At 46.1% G+C, this 22,963-nt stretch overlaps 1 protein-coding gene and 1 long non-coding RNA gene across 4 annotated transcripts in view; one reads left to right on the top strand and one right to left on the bottom strand.

Annotated features, from left to right (window-relative positions):
- Positions 1-6,098: 6,098 nt before the first annotated feature.
- Positions 6,099-10,217, bottom strand: LOC120638489. Its single transcript, XR_005660183.1, has 2 exons — positions 9,855-10,217; positions 6,099-6,316 (listed from the first exon to the last, which is right to left on the bottom strand). It is a non-coding gene; the product is annotated as an uncharacterized LOC120638489 (long non-coding RNA).
- Positions 9,264-22,963, top strand: part of ASXL3 (ASXL transcriptional regulator 3) — a 115,017-nt gene continuing 101,317 nt past the window's right edge. The window contains exon 1 of one of the 3 annotated variants that reach the window (XM_029069131.2): positions 9,264-9,345. In XM_029069131.2, the coding sequence (XP_028924964.1) occupies positions 9,292-9,345 (54 nt within the window). In that variant the 5' untranslated portion in view covers positions 9,264-9,291. Of the gene's footprint in view, positions 9,346-10,791; positions 10,862-22,963 lie in introns of those variants that run through there. The other 2 variants (XM_029069132.1, XM_029069135.2) reach the window with 2 other exon arrangements.

Below are 22,963 nucleotides of genomic sequence, written 5' to 3'. Positions count from 1 at the left end.
CCTTCTGTCACAACCCCAAGGTGGCCTCACCAATGTGTACCTAAGAACTGCTTACTTGGAAGAGCGGGAAATCTGAGAACTCCCATTGCAAGCTCCATTCTTTTATGTTTCTTGTCACTGCTATCTTGGCTTGTTGACTCTGTTATTTGTTGTTACACTCCATTGTTCCCCTTGTCTTTTATCTGTCTACCTCCACCTACTTTGAGCCCCCTACGTTGGAAAGGGGGTGGGGAAGAACGAGCCTGGTCTGTAATGTTTCTATCTGTAGTAACAGAGGTTAAGTACCCCACTTAATGTGGTGTACTAAATTCGTAGAGCCCAGAAATTACCAAACAATGAAACACATTTCCACAAGGACCTTACTCTCTAATGGGTGAGAAAAACATATTTACTCCTGTAAACACACAGGTTAAAACATCCTCAGATGCCCAGAAAGAATTCTGCATGTGTATCCCCATAACAGCATGAGGCCAGGCTATTCAATAAAGCTACCAGCAGATAGGAGAGAATAAATAGGACCAAGCTTCTTCTACTAAATTCCACCTGGCTTTCCGATTAATTCTCATTCTCCGGGGATTCTATTTCCCCTTCAGTCAGTTGATGCTTCCAATGGGAGCCTGAATATCATCACGACCAGGCTCTACCAGGCCCTAATAAAATTTCTAATTTAGCGGATGAGGTGACTAAGGCAAAAACAAACAACAAAAAAGAAGAACTCAGGTGACTCGCCTCACATCCTCTAGCAGGATGACGGGTGAAAATCATGACTCTAAGCCCCTATTTAATCCACTGAGAACTCCGCTTTTTCCACAGAAAAGCAAATTCAGTAGCATGTGGAGGGTTTTTTAAAATTTTTTGCCAATTTGTCTGCTCCAATATGGTAAATATGGGATTAAATTAGAGTTTACCTAGAGAAATCTAATTTGTACATTTGGAGATAATCAAAATGTTGTTACATTTCTAGTTTGATATTCTGATCACAGCTTTAAATATTCATAGGAAGATGGTACCAGTAAAAAGTTTATTTACATTTCCTAAGTGCTTCCTCATTCAGTATAAACCAATAAGTGGTGTTGTTAAGGGATATGTGTGTACCTTTTTAAGTAATAAATTAAGTTTGAATTCTGTAAACACTAGGATATAAACCAACCAGGGCTCTCATTCAAGAACCTAAAAACAAATAGCTAAACTGTTGAATGGCGGCTCAGGCGGCATCTCTGCCATGATACAAAACAGGCAGAGAACTAAAGCTGGAAGGATTGAAAGTTGAGAACGTGTGTGTGCGAGAGAGGGGAGTGGAGGAGGAAGATGACATAAATGAATTCCCCTCATGTTCCAAGGGTCTAACCCATTTTCTTTCGACCCTTAACATGCTTTGACATTCAGACAACACTTCTCAAATTTCCAAATTCTTGCAGGATGCTTTCTTGTGATGATGAATTGAAGTGTAAAGAGAAAAAAGACTAGTGTTTTAAATATTAAGGTTGCGGAGTTGGAGGCACATTCCTTAAAAAAACATTTCCATCTTCAGAAAATGGAACCAAAATCAGTCTTAGAGATTCTTCCTTTTGCTTTATACCAAACCGTGAGAAGACGGAAAATGACATTTTATAAAATTTTACCTGCACATCTCTTCATAGATACTAAACATTTTCTATCTAATGAAGTATAATATAGTATAATAATATAATAATGTAGTATAGTGCCAAAATACAATCCTCTCCATCTCAGGGAGAGAGTCTTATTGTAGACATTTCGAGCAGAGAAAATGTACAAACTACTATTTAAAATGTTTGTTTTGGCACAATCTGTTCCCAAAGTAAAAGGCTTTAAAGAGGGTGTAGATATTTGAAAGTGAAATATGATAAAATGACTATTCTAACAGGGATTGTGAAAAATAATGTTTTACTTAACAGAAGTTCTTTAAAAATCAAGAACGGGGAACTTTGAGGGCTGGCTACTCATTGTCGATTTCCCCTGGAGAGGACAAATTCATCAGCCCAGCCAGGAACTCTCTTTATGGGCAAACTTCAAGGAAAAGAGTGGGGTCGTCCTGCCTCCATCCTTTTAGCCACAACTGCCCATAAAAATAAGCATCAGCATCAGTAGTGACATTTTGGTGTCTGTAAATAGCATAAAAAGATATCAATTGAACAGGATAGGTATCAAGGATGAAGAATTTGAGAGATTTAAAGGGTTACATCTTAAGAAAGGCACCCTTCCTGGAGGAGGTAGATTTTGAAGTGAACTTTATTCATTCAATAGTATTTATTGAGTGTTTACTATGTGCAGAGCACTGTACTAAGCGCTTGGGAAGACCTGCTGCTATCCAGTAGAAAGTTCCCAGCTCTGGGAATAAGAAAATCTGGGTTCTAGCCCTGGATCTGTAGGTAGAAGAATGCATGTTTGGGGTTTTTTAAAAAAATGATATTTGTTAAGTGTTTACTCTTTGTCAGGCATTCTACTAAGCCTTGGGGTAGATACAACCTAATTAGATTGGACACCATGAGGCACACAGTCTTAATCTCCATTTTACAGATGAGGTAACAGAGGCCCTGAGAAGCAAAGTGACTTACCCAAGGTCACACAGCAGACAAGTGGAAGACCCAGGTCCTTCCGACTCCCAGATTATTTTCTATCCACTAGACCCACCCCGCTGCTTCTCATGACATTGGGCTAGACTATCACTGGTGAAAGTCGGAAACCGCAGAACCACTTGGGAATTTTATGAAGAAGATGGGAACGGGAGGAATCAACAAAAAGAACCCGGCTGGCTAAACATGGGCGGTAGAGACCTCAGGGGCTATCGAAGCACCACCTGTGCATTTATGGTACTTTGGCACAAGGTCAGGACGATCTTGTGTCCACTTCAGTCATGAATGTGTTTGGCACATTGAAAATGTTTACATGCACTTGGCGATGGGCTGGGCCACTACTACCTGCTCTCTCACTGCACTCCACGCCCCTCCGGGCCGGCTGCCAGGGATGGGAAAGTGCGCACGGCACTGCGCAAACCATTGGTCCTGACATTTTTGGACCAAATCACTTTACTTATTCTCAATAGGAGATAACGTCATCACCGGAGTGGGATTCAATCAATCCGATTAATGGTATGTATTAAGCACTTACTATGTGGAGAGCAAAGTACTGAGCAGATTTAGGAGGTTACAATCTAAAGGGAAGGAAGGCAATCTGTTGGATGAGCGGTTGCTTGAGACGTAAAAGAAGCCAAAACTGTTCCTTTCCGCTTCTGGGATGGGATGAATGGTGACCATTGTGAATTTTTCCATTAAGCTAAACTGGTAAGTTGGAGCACCCTTAAGGTTCTAATACTCCCCAAGTAGTCACTCAGACAGTGAGCCCCATGTGGTAGAGGGATTGTGTCCAATCCAATTAACTTGAATCTACCCCAGCACTTAGAACAGTGCTTGACACATAGTAAGCGCTTACCAGATATCATAATAACGACGACTACTTAAGCTAATAATGATCTATAACTGTGCACAGGGGTTATGCAAACAACACGTAGCCAACACTGTTGAAAATCAGGTTTGGAAAATAAGAAAATTGTTTTTTCTTAATTGATCAGCACTTGCTTAAGAAGAACTACACATATCGTCTTTATTATCTTGACACTTGTAAAACCATCCTAAAGGCAATTTGCTTTCTCTTGGTTCCAAGGTCTTGGTTTCTTCACCATTTCTGACACAAAAAACCTCCCCAAAACAGGTAATGATTATTATAGAGATCAGATTTTCTATTAAACATATTTTCAGCAGATTTTAAGAAATATGAAAAATGTTGAAAATATCAACTTGCAATAAAGCAGATTTTTAAAAAACGGGTACTAACTTGATTTGAACACAATATATTTAAAATATAAAGGGAAAAGTAATATACTAGGATATAATTATACAAATTACTAGTATAAAATTAGCCCTAGGAGAAGATTACATGGTATGTTCGAATCCAGTGCAAACTACATTGAAAGTAACCTTTTGATCATTCAAAAAAAGAAATCCTTAGCAAAGCTTTTTTATTTAAATGAATCAATAACCCACATATATATGTATATTATATATATATGTATACATATATACATATATATATATATTGCTTTTGCAGCGATGTTGGTAATCAGCTCCCGATGGAAATGAGGTGCTAGTGTTTAGCTCCTGGGAATTCAAAACATTGATTATTTTTATGCCTTTACTCCTTCAGACAATGTCTTCAAAGGAATATGGACACTACCACATATCTCCCTGTTGGCAAGTAGAGTGGTCCATTAAAGAAATGCATTCCTTTTTTATACACTCCTATTGATTTGAAAGGATCGCATGCATTCAGGGGGATAAATGATGCAAGTGTTATACAGTCCTGCTCAATCTGATTCTGTAGTAGAGCTATTTCTCAATGGACTCCCTTCACCTAAAGCTGGGAGGGTACTTTTTTTAAAATGGGGTTTGTTAAGAGCTTACTATTATGCCAATCACTGTTCTAAGCGCTGGGATAGATACAAGTTAATCAGACTGGCCACGGTCCGTGTCCCACATGGGGCTCACAGTATTAATCCCCATTTTACAGATGAGGTAACTGGGGCACAGAGAAGTTAAGTGACATGCCTAAGGTCACACAGCAGACAAGTGGTGGAGCTGGGATTAGAATCCCAGTCCATTTGACTTCCAGACCCATGCTGAGTCCACTAGGGAATGCTGCTTCTCTGAAGCCTGTGGACCTTAGTGCCGGGACCTTTTATGAGGTCTACCCTCTTACCTCCTTTCAGCCTATACCCTTCTCTTTTGGTACCTCTGGGTCCTGAAAATTAGCAGTTTCATTAAGCTCTGCCTGTTTACTGTTTTCTAGTTAGTGTGATGACTGCCCAATTGATTAATGTTAGATTTGGGGAGAATATTATAGCCATCACCCATAATACAAAGTGGTTTTAGTAATGGGTTTCCTAATTATTCATGACAGCACTTTGAGATCTTCATTTTTAAAGAGGGATGGTAGGTTAAGAACTAACTCCTGTTGCAAATACGCAGTGCACTTGAGCACAATGAAGCCATGCATAAACATGAACATTTGTCCATTTCCATGTACATATTTCAGCTCTTTCACCATCTGAAGCTGTCTGTTCAGCAGTTCTCTTCTTAGGAGACCAAGACTTTTCTTAAATTGGGCGGAGGGGGGGGGGGGATTCATTCCTTTCATAAACAGCCTTCCTACCTAAGCCTCATTTCTATATGTTTTATATTTTGAAACGGTCTTCTCTTTTTTGATCACAGATAGGGGCGCCTGCATCTCCATCTCCCTGGTTTCGTTTTGGTGGCTATACCTTTCACCCCCGCCCCCAAAAGTGCTTGGCACATAGTAAGTGCTTAACAAATACCATTATTATTATTGTTATTCCTAAATGCATGAGTCAAATGCACCCTGCGATTCTTCAAATTGTTGGGTGGCTATCCCTTTTTTCCCGCCCTACAACAGTGCTTGGCACATAGTAAGTGCTTAACAAATACCATCATCATCATTATCATTATTCCTAAATGCATGAGTCAGATGCACCCTGCGATTCTTCAAATTCTGGGGGAAGCATTTAACTCCTCCCTCCCACTGAACAACATCTCACTTTTTTGATCATACATAGGGGCGCCTGCAACCCCATCTCCATCTCCCTGGTTCCTTGTTTGGTGGCTATCCCCTTTTTCCCACCCCATAACAGTGCTTGGCACATAGTAAGCGCTTAACAAATACCATCATCATCACTATTATTATTCCTCTTAAATGCGTGAGTCAAATGCACCCCGCTATTCTTCAAATTCTGGGGGATACGTTTACTCCTGCCTCCCAGGGAAGAACATCTCACTTTTACTGAGAACAAGACGGCATCCCCTACGACACTGGCTTTAAAAGGTCAAGAAAACATTCCCTACCACACTGGCTTCAAAAATCAGTCCCACGAGCTCGGCAACTTCGGGTCCTCCAATCTAAGAAGTTGGAAAACCTTCAGTGAACTTAGTGGACGGTGCCCTGTGCAATGCGAACCCCCTCTCCCCGCTAGAATTCTTCCGCAACTTTTAAACAAAAGACCAGCGACGGCCCGAGTAAGTAGCTTTATTTTGCACGTCTCCGTAATCCGTGGTCCGGTTTTCCCTACCCCCTTCGAGGTGGGGTGCATTAGGTACGGCTTGGACGTCTTCCTTCCCGCCGTCCTATTTACTGAGCGCTTTAAGTGCGGGTCTTGTCGTTTTCTACCGTTCGGTCGCGCGAATAACCTCATCCCACCATCCAGCTGATGCCGCCGGAGATCGATTGGCTGAAAAAAAAAAAACCCACCCCAAAAAGCCAAAGTTTGGGTATTTCTCATCCGCCGTTGATGGAGCGAGGGGGGTGGCGTGGGCGATGGGGTAAGGAGGACCGCAACCGAAGCGTCGCCGCGAAGAGGAGACGGAGAGAAAGGGAAGAGGTGGAGAAAAGGGGGGAGGAGGAGAGGGGAAAAGGGGGGAGCCGGTCGGCAAGACCGGCCCCGGCCTTGGCCGCCCTCCCTCTCCTCCCCTGCTTCGGAGCTACTCCCCGGCAGGCCGGGGTCAGGTAGGTTTGGGGGGCCTCGGGGGGTGGGGGGGCAAGGGGAAGGGATCGGACCCGCCCTCCCTTTTCGAAGGATGTCTGCGCCCCCCATCCCGGGGGACCGACCCCTTGGCCATTTGTCCCTGCCCTGCAGAAGGTGCCCCAGCCTGCGGGCACCGGTCCTGCCAGGGCCCTGGGGATGCCACGGGGGGCACGGGGAGGGGGCCGAGGGGGACAGGCCCCGGAGGGGGCATGTGGCTCTGTCTCCAGTGGGATGGTTGGGGGGGGGGGGGGGGGCGGGGGTGTGATGTCTGTGTCTCCAGTGGGATGGGGTGGGCGTGTGTGCCTCCAAGGGGAGGGTGCGTTTGTGTCTCCAGTGGGAGGGGGGGGTGTGTGTGTCAAATGGGAGGGCGTGTTTGGGTCTCGAATAGGAGGGGGGGGGGGTGTGTGTCTCGAATAGGTGGGGGGGGTGTGTGTGTGTCTCGAGTGGGAGGGAGTGTAGGTATGTATGGGCAGTAGGAGAAGGTGTGTGGGATGTGGGAGTGTAGGTGCGGCAGGAGGGTAGGAGAGGGTATGTGTCAGTGTATGTGCAATAGGAGGGTGGGAGGGTGTGTGCGTCTGTGTGTGCAGTAGGAGGGGAGGAGAGGGTGTGTGTATGTGCAGCAGGAGGGTAGGAGAGGGTGTGTGTATGGGCAGCAGGAGGGTAGGAGAGGGTGTGTGTATGGGCAGCAGGAGGGTAGGAGAGGGTGTGTGTCTGTATGTGCAGTAGGAGGGTAGGAGAGGGGGTGTGTATGTGCAGCAGGAGGGTAGGAGAGGGTGTGTGTATGGGCAGCAGGAGGGTAGGAGAGGGTGTATGTATGGGCAGCAGGAGGGTAGGAGAGGGTGTGTGTATGGGCAGCAGGAGGGTAGGAGAGGGTGTGTGTATGGGCAGCAGAAGGGTAGGAGAGGGTGTGTGTCTGTATGTGCAGTAGGAGGGTAGGAGAGGGGGTGTGTATGTGCAGCAGGAGGGTAGGAGAGGGTGTGTGTATGGGCAGCAGGAGGGTAGGAGAGGGTGTATGTATGGGCAGCAGGAGGGTAGGAGAGGGTGTGTGTATGGGCAGCAGGAGGGTAGGAGAGGGTGTGTGTATGGGCAGCAGGAGGGTAGGAGAGGGTGTGTGTATGGGCAGCAGGAGGGTAGGAGAGGGTGTGTGTATGGGCAGCAGGAGGGTAGGAGAGGGTGTGTGTCTCTCTGTGCAGTAGGAGGGTAGGAGAGGGTGTATTCATTCAATAGTATTTATTGAGCACTTACTATGTGCAGAGCACTGTACTAAGTGCTTGGAATGTACAGTTCGGCAACAGATAGAGACAATCCCTGCCCATTGACGGGCTTACAGTCTAATCGGGGATGAGAGTGTCTGTGCAGTAGGAGGGTAGGAGAGGGTGTGTGTGAGTGTATGTGCAACAGGAGGGTAGGAGAGGATGTGTGTGTCTGTATGTGCAGAAGGAGGGTAGGAGAGGGAGTGTGTCAGTGTATGTGCAGTAGGAGGGTAGGAGAGGGTGTCTGTGTATGTGCGTAGGAGGGTAGGAGAGGGTGTGTGTCAGTGAATGTGCAGCAGGAGGGCAGGAGAGGGTGTCAGTGTAGGTGCAGCAGGAGGGTAGAAGAGGGAGTGTGTATATGCAGTAGGAGGGTAGAAGAGGGAGTATGTATGTGCAGCAGGAGGGCAGGAGAGGGTGTCAGTGTAGGTGCAGCAGGAGGGTAGAAGAGGGAGTGTGTATGTGCAGCAGGAGGGCAGGAGAGGGTGTCAGTGTAGGTGCAGCAGGAGGGTAGAAGAGGGAGTGTGTATGTGCAGCAGGAGGGCAGGAGAGGGTGTCAGTGTAGGTGCAGAAGGAGGGTAGGAGAGGGGGTGTACGTGTGTGCCGAACTGTACATTCCAAGCGGTAGTCCAGTGCTCAGCACAGAGCAAGCGCTCAACAAATACTCCTGAAGGAAGGAAGGAAGGAAGGAAGGAAGGAAGGAAGGAAGGAAGGAAGGAAGGAAGGAAGGAAGGAAGGAATGTCTGTGCGTGAGGGGCGGCGGTCGGAGCGAGTTGGAGGGAGCGCGTGTGCCTGTGTGTGCACGCGCGGGCGTGACACGGGCTGGAGGTGCGAGAGCAGGACCTCGAGGGGACGGCGTGGTCGTGGTGGGCAGACGCCGGGCCCGGGGGGGGGGGGGGGGGGGGCGGCGGGGCGCACAGCCTGCTGGGACTTGTAGTTCCCCCTACCCCTTTTATTAATGGGGTGGGGGGGGTGGAGAAGGGTCTCGCGAGGGTTGAGGGGAGGGGCGCGCCCCACCCCCTGTGTGTGTGTGTGTGTGTGTGTGGGAGTGTGGGGCCCCCGTCGCCCTTCGCCGCGTGACGTCACGGTGTATTGTTGGGCGCCGAGCATCCCCGGAGCTGTCACCGCCGCCGTGCGCGAGACCCGCCCCGCCCTCCCAGGCAGCGCGCGCGCGCCTCCCGAGGGGGAGGGAGGGAGGGAGGGAGGGAGGGGGGCTGTGCGGGGGCCTGTCCGGCGGCGAGCGCGCGCGCGCGCGCGCGGCGGGCGGCGGGGGGCGCGCGCCGGCGCGCGCGCGCGCGCGCGGGGTCACCGGGTCACTGGGTCATTGTCTCCGCTCTGGAAGCCCGAGCGGCCCGTGGAATCCCCTCCCCCTCCCCCTCCCCCCCCCCCGCCCCCCAACGTCATAATCAGAACCATCAATGAGATGCAAACATGAAAGACAAGAGGAAGAAGAAGGACCGCACCTGGGCCGAAGCCGCCCGCCTGGTAGGTGCCGCCGAACCCCCCCCCCCCCCCCGCCCTCCGCCCCCCGCCCCCGCTCTGTCCGGGCGCCCCCTCCCTCCCCGGACAGAAAGACAACGTGCCACACACCCCGGGGAGGGGGGGGGTTTCGCCCTCCTCCCCCCTCCTGCAGCCACCAGCCTCCTCTTTGTTATTCTGCTGCTCGGGATCAAAGGAGCCCGAGTGCGTGTGCATGCCCGAGGACACGCGCGTGTGCATGCCCCACTGCATGCACCAGGCCCCCCCGCTGCAAAGCCCAGCACGAAACCCCTTCCCTCCCGGGGACCGGCCCCCTCCTCTCCCCCTTTGCTCCTCCAACCTCAGCCTCGCGGTGGCTGCATATACTCCTTTTTGGCTGCATATACTCCTTTTTGGGGGGGGGGGTCGGTCCTTAAACCTCCTTTGCAGCCCGCAAGACCTTTGTGTGGCAACTCCCGGTCCTTCCCCCTCCCTCCTTCCTCCCCCCCCCCCCCGGAATTTCATCCAGAACTCACCGTGTCCGGTCCTTCCGTGTACACGGCTCCGTGTCCATCCATTGTACGCGCACGGAGGGCGGGTGGGTGTCCAAGGCGGGGGCTGCTCCACCGTGCACGTGGAGAAAGTCTTGGGAAAGCTCCCGGGTGGCCGCGTACTCTTCTGTGTACATTTCTCGGCATCCTCCATTTGTTCGGTGTACTTTGTGTGTGTGTGTGGGGGGGTGTGCGTGTGCACGTGTGTCCACTTGGCAGGGGTGTGTGCCGGCCCGGGGAAGTCGAGTCAGTTATTAGATGGAGGTTTGATCGCTCCGCTCTGTCGATTTACTCTTTCCCTTCCCGTTTTGGTTTTTTTTTTTTCTTTCCCTTTCCTCTTAACGGTTTGAGCCACGGGGAGCGTCTGTCGCGATAGCGGTCGGCGATATGGGCCACGGTGCCTTGCGGGGAGGTTTGATGGCCAGGGAGAACTGCGAAGTCGTTTTTCAAAAGGTCATTGATTTATTTTTTGGGGGGGGGGGATTGATCTTGGGACCGAGGGGGACCCATGGCCCGAGCGGCTGAAGCTTTCGGGAGGTTTCAGGGAAAAGGCACAACGTCACCCGCAAAGTTTAAGTTTTTCTTTCCCGCTGGGGGAAGGGGGGAAATTAGGGCAAAAACCTAAGTGGAGTCAATCCTGTTTAAAAAAAGAAAGAAAGAAAGAAAAGCTTCGCCATGGCAACGGGGCTTATTTTTGCGCTTTTGAATAATTACCATATGCTTATATAGGACATTTTGCCAAGTACTGTATAGTTCTTTTATTTTGTGGACAAGATGGCTCACTCCAGACTGACTTGGACTTCGCATTTGCAGAAAGAGTACAGAAAGGAAGTACCCCAAGTGTAGCTTAAATTTAGCTCTTTGGAGTGAGAGTATTAAGATCTCTTTATCCCCCCCCCCCTTTTTTTTTTTTTTTGCAATACCCGTGCAGTGAATTATGTGGATTAAACGCCAGCATTTCTTCCTGCTCTAATCACTTTAACGCCCTTTAGGTAAGTGTGGGCAGGTGATGGTCATTTCCTAATTAAGCAGCTTGTCCAAGATGGAACTCAGTCTCCATCCGACCTCCAAGGAATCGACTAGTAAGTTGCCGGTCGATCTCAGATTTAAATATTTCTCCCGGCGTGTACGTTTGTATTTATTAATTCATCCTCGTGTAGTGGATCTGGGGCCTGATAATGCATTATTCAATGTTCTTGGACTACGGCGACGAAGAATTGCCGCAAAGTTTGAGTGGATCTATTTTAAACTAGTAAACAATGATGTGATTGATAAATGCTCTAAAATAATGGCCCACGAATTAGCCGGATCGATGCCCGTTTCATGAATAGTGAATTACTTTATTCTTATGGATGTTAAGAATAAACATTAATTCACGACCGGCGGATTCGGTGTCCCATAAGAACTGTACTTCATGCCTGTTTCATAAGAGCATATCGTTATTGATAAATCATCTTGGAATATTATTGACTTCTCAAGTCGCGGTTCTTTGTTAAGAGTTAAATTTTTTCCCCTCGCAAAGTTCATTGATGGGAACGTACACACTAGGATACACCAACACAAAAGAATTAATGATAGACCAGATGTCTGTATTTTTAGCAGACATATTGAACTAGTGGTTATGGTAATTTCTCAATTTGGCTCAAGTTATTTTATCCCTTGATATATGAACGTGTGGGTGAGACGGTTGATGGAAAAAGGCAGAATAAAATCATAAGCATTGGCGTCTGTAGATTTGTCTTCCAAGTGGTTAAATTATCATCTGTTACTCATCTCTCTGATTTTCCAAAAATGGCAATTTTATGTTAGATATAGTCTTTAAATGGTAAGGTGAAACTTTTTTGTTAAATCAATCCAAACATTCCAAAGTCAGTCGGAAGTTTTGCGCAAGTCTTCTGATCGTTCAATGAAGAGCATTTTTCTTTCTGCTTCGTAATGCGTTCGTGCAATTTGACGTGTCATAACCTAGACCTAATGAGCTAAGAAACAAAAATGATTTTTTTTCTTAGAGAAAAGCAATTCCGTGTCCCTTTTAGACAATTTGGGAGAGACCCTTTTGCAACTTTTAATTTCCTCCTCTTGTAGAGTCTTGTGTTTCTTCCCGCAAGTTGCAAGAGTTGGCATGTGATCTCAAAAATCATTTTCAACGTAGATGGATGATCCACAGCCCAGGGGGATCTTGAGTTAGGAATCATTTGAGGACAATTGTGAAAATGGGCCTTTTGCGTTTTGATTTTTTTTCTTTTTAGAAGATGAATTGTCTAGCTTTCACTTGTGGAAAAGAACTTACTTAATAGAAGATAAGCAGATTTCTAGAAATGTGACCTAGAGTTCATGGCAGGCAGCTTCCTATTAATTAGCACTCTCGAAAGGAAATCCTTGAATTACACCCAATTTCAATAGTGGCATTTACTCACTCACACTTCAAAAAAAGTGAAGTGAAAATCTGGGTAAATTAAGAATTTTCGGTTCCCGAATCTCTCTTGAAGAAAGAGCTGCAGATGGTGGAGAAGGCACCTCCGGAGTTTAGGTTATGTTTTATGTATCACATACTGTGCAGTCTTTCTCTGTTTGTTCCACCGTCATATTTTACATGGCTAGAGAAATGTTCTCGGATTTATCTTTATGCATCCTGCACGCGTACACCTAACACACAAAGCATTTGAAAGCATTTGCTGCTTTAGAGAGGGCTAACTTGAAGGGATGGTGATGACATTTCCATCACAAGCAGTGCAATTTTAGAAATGTATTTACCATTAACAATCTGCCATTTTAAAGCAGAAGCAAATTTGGGGGGGTTTTGTTTTGCTTTGTGCAGTAAATCAGTTTTAGAAATTTCAGCTTTAGCAACTCACCTTTCCTGCCATGGCAATCTGCGTGTGTGGTTACTTTGCACTTTTGCAATTTAATATGGCATTTTGCCCCCCCCCCCCCACCTCCCCACCCCAAACCAGATGTATTTTCATCTGCTTTATCTTTTCTTCTGAGATTGTGTGACTCTGTAGATCACACCAATGCGTGGAAGTCTCTCCCCTTCATAGTTGAAGACCACAAATGAGAATAAAAATCAAAACTTTAACTTATGTATAACTAGGGCTTTGACTTTAATCCTTTTGACTTTTATCTCAAGTCTTCACTGTTGTTACTATAAATACACTTTAAATCATTGTGAGAGGATCTTCATGCTTCTTTGTAAGAAATGAGGATTTGACAAGACTTTGTTTTACTGCACTAAGGGGTTTCTTTGTTGTTGGCTTAACATAGACCCTACTGTTATTTCCATATTTGTTCTAGGTTAATTCTTTTTCAGACATGCAAAAATGCTGCTGCTTTAGGAAGTTTTTGATAATGTCTTTGCTTTGTTCTGCAGACAGTGCAGCTTTGAAGATCATTAATTTTTTGACCCTTAGAACTTCTCTCATATTTGATTTATTCAACACGATCTTTGCCCTAATCTTGGCAAAACCAGAAAAGTAATTCTTACCTTGGTGGTGGGGTAGTTATTTTTTTTTTTTAGTTGTAGAGATAAAAGTTAGGGACTCTGATTTTTCTGTTCAAGGTGACCTTTAATTAAAAGGACTTTTTTTTTAAAAAAAAAAAAAAGAAAGGAAATTTGCACTGGTGTTAACAGAACATGCTGAGTGCTTCCAGTAACCAGGACGTGAGCACTTAAGAACTTTTTTCTGCCCCAATGGATTTCCTGAAGTCCCACCCTACTGGGCTCCCGCCCTTGCATGATTCATCCAGTCAGGCTTTGGCTGCCACTGCTTAACCCTAGTGAAGTGAAGGATTGAGCCATGGTTATGGTGATTTGCACCAACGAAATAATTCTGGCCCCCCAAATCCATTTGAGGGTATTAGTCCATTTGGGCGGTTTACTCGAATTATCAGCCAGTTAATTTTCCATTTCTCCCAACCTATAGGAGTGGTGCCATTTTCAGAGAGGTTCCCTGGGACCCATTATTAGTACAGTGCTCTGCACACGGTTAAGTGCTCAATAAATACCATTGATTGATTATGATGATTATGGCATTTATTCAGCACTTACTCCGGGCTAAGTGCTGGGCTAGATACACGGTGTAAAATGAATGGAGATGAGATGAGATACAGTCCCTGTCTCTCTCAGGGTTGACAGTCTAGCTTAGTCTTTGAGCATTTGATATTTGCCCCATTCTCAAACCCATAGCACTTATTTGCATATTTTAAAATGATAAATTGTAAATCATTAATTCTGTGTCTCCCTCTAGACAGTTGAATTGAGTGCTTACGGTCTGCAGAGCACTGTACTAAGCCCTTAAGAGAGTACAGAATCTAACAATATAATACGCATTCCCAGCCCACAATGAGTTTACAATCTAGAGGGGGAGACAGACATAGCAAGAAATAAAATTACGGATGTGTACCTAAGTGCTGTGGGGCTGGGTGAGGGGAAGGATAAAGGGAGTAAGACAAGGTGACGCAGAAGGGAGTTGAAGAGGAAACGAGGACTTAGGGGAGATCTTTTGGATGAGATGTCCCTTCAATAAGGCTTTGAAGGAAGATAGAGTAATTGTCGTTATGAAGAGGGAGGGCGTTCCGTGTCAGGCAGGAGGTGGGTGAGAGGTCGGCAGCGAGGTAGACGAGATGGAAGTACAGTGAGAAGGTTGGCATTCGAGAAATGATATGTGCGGGCTGGGTTGTAGTAGTAGTGAGGGGAGGTAGGAGAGGGCAAGGCGATCGAGTGCTTTAAGACCGACGATGAGAAGATTCTGTTTGCTGAGGTGGATGCGCAACCACCGGAGGTTTTTGAGGAGTGGGGAAGCGGCCTGAATGTTGTAGTAGAAAAATGATTCCGGCAGCAGAGTGAAGTATGGACTAGAGTGGGGAGAGACAGGAGGCAGGAAGGTCAGCGCAGAGACTGATACTTCATCAAGGTGGGATAGGATGAGTGATTGGATTATTGTGGTAGCAGTTTGGATGGAGAGGAAAGGGCGGATTTTAGTGATGTGAAGGTCGAACCGACAGGATTTAGTAATGGTTTGAATATGAGGGTTGAACCAAGAGAGGGGAGGAGTCAAGGTTTCGGGTTTGTGAGACGTGAAGGCCGGTGATGCCGTCTACGGTGATGAGCAAGTCAGAGGGAGTATGAGTTTGGGTGGGAGGATGAGGAGTTGTGTTTTGTACACAAGTTCGAAGTGACAGTGAAACATCCAAGGAGGGATGTCTTGAAGGCAGGAGGAAATGAGAGGCTGCAGAGAGGGAGAGCAGGGCTGGAGATGTAGAATTGGGAGTCACCCACAAAAGAAGTGATAGTGATGAGCCATGTGAGCAAATGAGTTCTCCAAGGGAGTGTGCGTAGATAGAACTGAACCTGAGGGACACCCACAGTTAGGGGGTGAGAAGAAGAGGAGGAGCATGCAAAAGAGGGTGAGAATGAGCAGCCAGAGAGATAGGAGCAGAATCCGGAGAGGACAGTGTGTGAAAGACTCTAGACTGTAAGCTGATTGTGGGCAGGGAACTTGTCTGCCAACTCGGTTGTATTATACTCTCCCAAGCACTTAATACACTGCTCTGAAACTACTTAGTGCTCAAAATATCACTGATTGATTATCCCCATTTCACAACTGAGGAAACAAGTCAGAAAGGTAAAAAGAAAAACCATTTGCCCCAGGTGGGGCAGAAGTGGAGGTGGTTTGGAACCCAGGCTTCTGACTCCCGTTCCCGTTCTCTAGGTCAGTTGATGGTATTTATTGAGAGCTTGTGGCATGCAGAGCACTCTCCTAAAGTCTTGGGAGAGTACAATACAACCAAGAGTTGGTAATCATGATCCTTGTCTACATGGAGCTTACAATTAGTGGATCCTTTTGGCTAATTAGGAAGTTTTTAAAGACATTTTGAAAATGGAATCATTCCCTAAGATATGTCCTGCCAGAGCCCCGAAGGTCATCTTTGGATGAGGGGAGCAGTGCTGCTTCCCAGAGATCCTAATGGCCCAGGAGGCAGGGTGGTGGTTTTAGCCTTGTAGGGGAGGCATTATCCATGCAGACAGTTGCAGGAGTATTAATTAAGGCTTGGGTGACTCTGATTTGGGTTGAAGCTAAAACGATGGCTGCCCGTTTAGCTTCTGGTTGAGCCCTGCATGGACCAGTCCTTTTTGGGACCCAACTTTCCTGGTTCTTCCCCAAGCTAAGCCTTTTGGACATTGAACCATTCAGGGTGCAGACTTCCCAAGCCCTGAATGTTTTCAGTTGTTTTGCACAGAGCAAACATTTAACGGAGCTGTGGCATTCAAAGGCATCTACACAACCCAACTGGGCCCCGTGGCAGCTAAATCCCGGATCCTAAAGCGGACCATTCATTCAGTCAGTCATATTTGTTGAGCGCTTACTGTGTGCAGAGCACTGTACTAAGCGCTTGGAAAGTACAATTCAGCAGTAAAGAGAGATAATCCCTGCCCCTACCATGCTTACAGTCTAGAAGGAGTTTAACATGCTGAGCGAGGCCCTGAATCAAAGGAGAACATGAAAATGTCCAGTCCCCTCCACTCTGCCTCCCAACTCTTAACTTAGGAACTCAAGTAGGAGGAGATGGAGGAAGTTTTAGGGGACTGTCTGAACCCGAGCTTGACGCCAAGCTGGCCGCGGTCTGACGGGCTCCCAGATTCGAAGGCAATGAGACCCCGAAGCCATTGCTGCCCTTGGTGTACTTTGGCTTCTCATGGCCCTTGGCCTTCCTGTGGCCTGTCTAGGTGGGTTATATACTGTGCAAAAACAAAGAGAATTTTACTTCCAGACCTGAGAGTCTTTGAGACTGGAAACATCCGCCCCCCTCCCGCCCCCTAACAATTTTTAGTTGGAAATATCTACTGGTGTCATATTGTAGCATGAAAGGTAGGAAGATGTTGAGTAGGTGTCCGCAAACTGCCTGGTTTCAAGTTAGAAATGTTTATTCTTTTGGTTTTTTGTTTTATGGTTGAAGTGGTTAAAGATATTGATGTATACCTGAATTGCTTTTATTAACTGCCATAATTTCAAGCAATCTTTATGAGGGGCTTTTTCTTGTTCTGTTTTGGTATTTTGGGGCTTTTGAGGTGATTTTTGTTAGTACTTTTGTGTATTTTCTCAGCATACAGTAATTCTCTGCCTTATATTTATAGGTAGGGGCTTATCTCGGGAAAATCTAGCTTGGAAATCAAGGTGGTTTTGTTTCTGCTTATTTTTCTGTAGCAGAAACACTCTTTACTGAACTCTAGGAATAGTGTGCATAAATCCCCACAGATTGACATTTCACCTAGCCTAGCAGCTACCTTGCCACCAAGCCGTGTTTGGAAGGTAGCAGTTACTTTGAAACTTACCGATAAACTTGGAAAAGTTCTGAGGGGCTTAAAGTAGTTCTATGGCAGTCAAGGAAGTACAAATCAATTAGGTTTTCAGTTGATGTGATCCCAAATCCCAAATAGATCCCAGATCTACAGGGATTTGAGGAGTGAGCACCAAAGTGTTTGAGTATGGGGCCAGGTCTGCAAATACCGGCAGAAGTTTGATATGTGGCTTTTGGTGGCCATTCCCCACCTCTCCAACACCTTTTGAGACTGGTGGTGTCCGGGTTTCAGGGTCCAGGCCTTTGAAGCTAGCTCTTCATTAGCTCAATAATCAATCAATGGCATTTATTGAGCACTCTATGCAGGGCAGTCAGTTGTATTTATTGAGCACTTACTGTGTGCAGAGCACTTTACTAAGTGCTTGGAAGAGTACGATGTAAGAATAGCCATATTCCCTGCCCACAGCAAGCTTACAGTCTAGAGAAGAGGTTAGGTGGAAACGAGAGGATTTGAACACCTACTGTGTGCAGAGCACACAGTAATCATTAATCGTTACTTGGGAGAGTACAGTTGGGTTAGAAGTCATGATCCTTGCCTTAGACTCTAAACTCCCCGAACAGGGAAGGCAGACACACATAACTTTTAGATAGGAGGGAAAAGAAAATGGAATGATATGTGAAAGAGCGTAAATGTTAGGGAGCGAAAGCTGATGTGAACTGAAAAAATGCCAGGGGTGGTTGTGAATGCCCAAGTGCCGAGATGGTGTTGGGACAGTATGAATTGGTGGAAGAAGCATTAAATAGCGAAAGTCTCTTGGAAGAGGGGAGGTTTCAGAAGGACTTTGAAGGTGTGGAAAGCCATGGACTGGCACACTGGAGGGGGAAGAGTTCTCGGCAAAAAGGAGAACATGAGCAAGGGGTCGGAGGTGGGAGAAATGAGAACAAGACACAGGGAAATGGGTTAGCTTGAGAAGCAACGCGCCTACTGGAAAGAGCCCGGGCCTGGGAGTTGGAGGACCTGAGTTCTAATCCCAATGCTGCTAAGTGATTGCTGTGTGACTTTAAGCAAGTCATTTAACTTCTCTATGCCTTAGTTTCCTCAACTCTAATGGGGATTCCCCTTCCCCCCACCCCCACACTCCTGGCAATTTTCGTGGTTACCGTAAACATTCCCTCAAAAGACAAGTACTTCCAATTCAACCAATCAGTCAATAGTATTTATTGAGAGCCTGCTGTGTGCAGGCACTGTATTAACTTTTGCAAGGGTACAGTAAAGTCTGTAGTTGTGATTTCTGCCCTCAGTAACCTAGAGCAGAGGCCTGGGATTCAGGAAGACCTGTATTCTGTGTTTTTGTCCCGCCTCCACCACTTCTCTGCTCTGTGACCTTGGGCACTTTTCTATGCCTCAGTTACCTCATTTGTAAAATGGGGATTAAGACACTGAGCCTTGTCCAACCCGATTATTCTGCATCTGTCCCAGCGCTTATTACAATGCCTGGTACATACTAAGTGCTTAACAATCATTATTATTAGTATTAATAAGATTGGAGCCAAAGATCTTGTGAGGGCCCTGAATTTTAATTTAAAATGTCATCAGTGAATTGTTTTTATTTTCCAAAATGCTTTCACCTCCGTGATCGCATTTTCAGCTCCACCACATTCCCTAGAGTTTGAGAGGTCAGGAATTATCCCCATTTTACAGATGGGAAAACTAAGACCCAGAGAGGGTGTCACCCAGTGGTTAATGACAGGACCAGAACCAACCCCACACTTTTTCCACCAGGCCAGCCACCTACCTCCCCAATTGAAAGAAAACAAAAAAGGGGGAGAGGGAATGCCGGGAAGAAAGAGATGGGGAGGGAGCAGATCTATCCTGGCCGTGGAAAAGACTTTAGAACTTGAGTTGTATTGCAAGGCAACAGCTGTCTTCTTGTCAGTGGGCTTGGTTAGGAACATGCAATTTTTAAAGTTTTAGTTGAATGATTTATGATCTATTTATTTGCCATGGGATTAACTTGACAGCCTTGGGAGGAAACATTCCTAGGTGGCCTCTAGGGATCAGGATAAGTTTGATGCGTGATGGAAATATGGAGTCCCAGTATCAATTTATTTAGTTTTCTTTTTTATTATTTGATTTTTTTCTCCTAGAGAGTTCACTGAGTTGACATAGCTGATGTGCTCATTTTGAAGCAAGATAAAGCGTGCTGGCTCCCCCAACATCTTATGATGGTTCACTTTCTTTTAGACCTACATTAGGTCTCTCAGGAGGAGAAGCAGCATGGTCTAGTGGGTAGAGCATGAACCTAGGAGTCAGATGGATCTGGGTCCTAACGCTGACTGTGCCACTTGTCTGCGGTGTGACCTTGGACAAGTCATTTAACTTCTCTGTGCCTCCATTTTGTAAAATGGGACTCTTAGGCTCCTGTGGGACACGGACTGTGTCCAACCTGATTTGCTTGGATCTACCCCAGTGAATATTACAGTGCCTGGCACACAGTGCTTAAAAAATACAATTGTGGGTTGTTGTTTTTTAAAGAGAATTCTCGAAAGGATCTCTACTCATCTTGTTTTTGGAGAAACAAATATGCCTTTTCTAGAATCTAGATACTCAGTGGCAATTGGTCCCCAGTGAATGCATTACTAGAGAGGGCTAGATGGATCTTCCAAAATTATAGGGATGGAGGTCCAAGTGGGTCACCATTGTTCCTCTCTCCTTTCTTTTGCCACTCGTCTCCGGTTAGATGACGTCCTGGTCACTCGGAGTTGGTTCCAAGTTCCTTTTGCAGGATTTTGCCCCACAGCACTTATGTACCTAGCCATAGTGTATTTAAATGTCTGTCTCCCTCTCTAGACTGTGAGGTCCTTATGGGCATGCAACATGTCTTCCAACTCTGTTGGACTGTATGTTCCCAAGCGCTTAGTACAGTGTTCTGCACACAGTAAGCGTTCAATAAATGCCATTGGTTAATTGCTTGAATTTGAGGGATGAAAAAATAAAACTTGGTGATGATGGCTGTTAGGTCTGGTAGAACAACCCTGACTTCTGTGCTTGCTTTGTGGAAGGAGAGAGAGCTGAGTTGGTTAGGTATTTTCCAGTTGCACTTCCACAGGCTACAATCCTGGACCTTCCCACTAGACCGTGGTGTGTGTGTGTGTGTGTTTGTGTATGTGTGTGTGTGTTTGTGTATGTGAGTGTGTCCCAGTTTCCAGTAAGCTGCCAGAAGACTCCTCATATACCCCAAGAGTGGGAAGGCTTCTTTGTCCGAGTTGACACTGTTCAACTAAAAGATGAAAACTGGTGAAAATGAAGTGTCTAAAGCAGAATTGTAAGGTGACTGTCTAACAGTTAGGAACCGTAGGAAGAAAGACAGTTAAAGAAGATCACTTGTATTAAAGGAACAGAAATTTGTAATCAATTGTTTTACCTCAGACTTTTCATTTAGAAAACCACCCGCCCATCTCAAAGCCTGGTCAGCCCATCATCTTCTTCCTCCTCCCCTCCTCTTCCCCTTCCTCCCTTCTGCTATGGTGGACATGGATTTTAGCCAGCCTCTAATCTCTTAGTTTATGGCATGATCCTTAAATGTTTAAATGGGCCAGGGCACACCCTGAGGTGCCGCCTTCCCAATGATAGGAAGACAAAGAAAAAGAAATCATTTTTCTCATTCCATTCTCACATAATAATAATGATCATCATCATCATAAGTCATTTTTCTTGAGTGCTTACTAAGTGCTGGGGTAGATATAAGATAATCAGGTAGGACGCAGTCCCTGTCCCACATGGAACTCACAATCTGAGTGATACTGCTACAGAGGAGCAAGCAGAATTCCAATCATTTCTCCTTGATTCCACTTCCCAAAGAGGGCCCGAGGGAAGATGTTCATCAATCCTATCCCCTTCTCTTTGTCTCCCTCTTGTCCCTTTCAAGTCTTAGGTATGCTCTACTGGATCGCTACTTGAACTCTCAGTCCCCATCTGAGACAGGGACTAACTTGATTCTCTGGTCCTTGCCCCACTGCTTAGTACAATGCTTGACACATAATAAGTGCTTAACAAATACTATGATTATTATTATCATGCCCCTGTTGGCATTATGGTGAAAGCTGGAATTCTGTCATTAGCAAGTGGTCTCTACTTTCCATTGTCAGGCAGGTGAATCAATGTATGCCCAAATTTTATTCATCTTAAGAGACCCATGTCACAGTCCCTAATAAAGATAATAATAATGATAATTTGTAGTATTTGAGCATTTACTATGTTCCAAGCACAGCGCTAAGTGCTGGGATAGATACAAGATCATCAGGTCCCAAATGGAGCTCACCATCTAAGTAAGAGGTGGACAGGTATTGAATCTCCAGTTGGTAGATGAGGGAACTGAAGCACAGAGAAGAAGTGACTTGCCCAAGGTCACATGGCAGAAAAGTGGCAGAGCTGGGATTAGAACCTTGGTCCTCTGACTCCCAGGCCCATGCCCTTTCCACTAAGTCATGCTGCTTCACTACCAGCAAAGATTTCTAGAGCACTTTACATTTGCCTTCCTCCTTTTCTTAATCATCTTCACAGATGGGAAGAAATATGGCCAAGTGGAAAGAGCACCTGGATTCTCATTCCAGCTCCACCACTTGTCTGCTGTGTGACCTCGTGTAAGGCACTTAACTTCTCTGTGGCTCAGTTCCCTCATCAGCAAAATGGGGATTCAATACCTGTTCTCTCTCCTGCTTAGACTGTGAGCTCCATTTGTGACCTGATTATCTTGTATCTACCCCAGTGCTTATACAGTGCTTGGCCCGAAGTAAGCACTTAAAAGTACCATAATTATTTTTATCGATGATATTAATGAGGTGAGTTGTTACAATCACCCCCACCGTACAGCAGAGGAAATGGGTGCAGAGAGATTAAATGGTCTGCTAAAATCACACATCCAGTTAGTGGTAGAGCTCCAATTGCTGCAAGTTGGCCCTCACCATCCTTTCTCACAGTCGGACCCCTCCTTTTCAGAGGAGCTGAGAGGTTCGATGTCTGTTTCCCTTAGTGATATTCAATAGCGATTCGCCAAATACTCAGGATATTCGGTAGAGGAATGGGATAGCTCCAACCCAGTGAATACTACTGATGCAACAGATTAGTCCATGACTTGAATCACTGAGCTATATGTTAACTGTGGTATTTCTTAAGCTCTTAGTATGTACGAGGCCCTGTACTAAGTGTTGGGGTAGATACAAGGTTGCCAGGTTGGAAACAGTCCCTGTCCCGCGTGGGGCTCTCAGTCTTAGTCCCCTTTTTACAGATGAGGTAACTGAGTCAAAGTGAAGTGACTTGCCCAGGGTCACACAGCAGACAAGTGGCAGAGCTGGGTTTAGAGCCCAGGTCCTTTTGACTCCCAGGCCGGTGCTCTATCCCTTCGGCTGTGCTGCTTTACACATAGCCATATGTAGCAGCTCAGTCCAGGGTGGGTAGATCATTTGCTTCTGTCTTCGTAGGGCACAGCAAATGTCGGCTTAGGTCGCCAATCAGATTTACCATGGGTCAGATGTCGTCTGCCTCTGCCCAGCTTTGATGTCTGTCTTTATTTTAGTGTGTTTGCCCTGTTCTCTGTTATGATTGTAGAGTGAGGGGCCAACTCTCAATTAAGCTCTTAACCTTAATTTTTCACTCATCACCGAAGAACCGCTAAGTGCATTTGCCGAGCCACGTACACCTATGTTTAGTGTCTGTGTATCTGTATGTGATTCTTGTTCGGAGCATACAGTGGTTTGTAAACACGAGCTCATTGAGCCCTCCTGTGTCCTTAGAA

This window comes from Ornithorhynchus anatinus, chromosome 7, assembly GCF_004115215.2.
Source record: "Ornithorhynchus anatinus isolate Pmale09 chromosome 7, mOrnAna1.pri.v4, whole genome shotgun sequence".
Taxonomy (NCBI): Eukaryota; Metazoa; Chordata; class Mammalia; order Monotremata; family Ornithorhynchidae; genus Ornithorhynchus; species Ornithorhynchus anatinus.
Note: the sequence above shows the minus strand (reverse complement) of the source record. Positions and strands in the feature narration are given on the sequence as shown.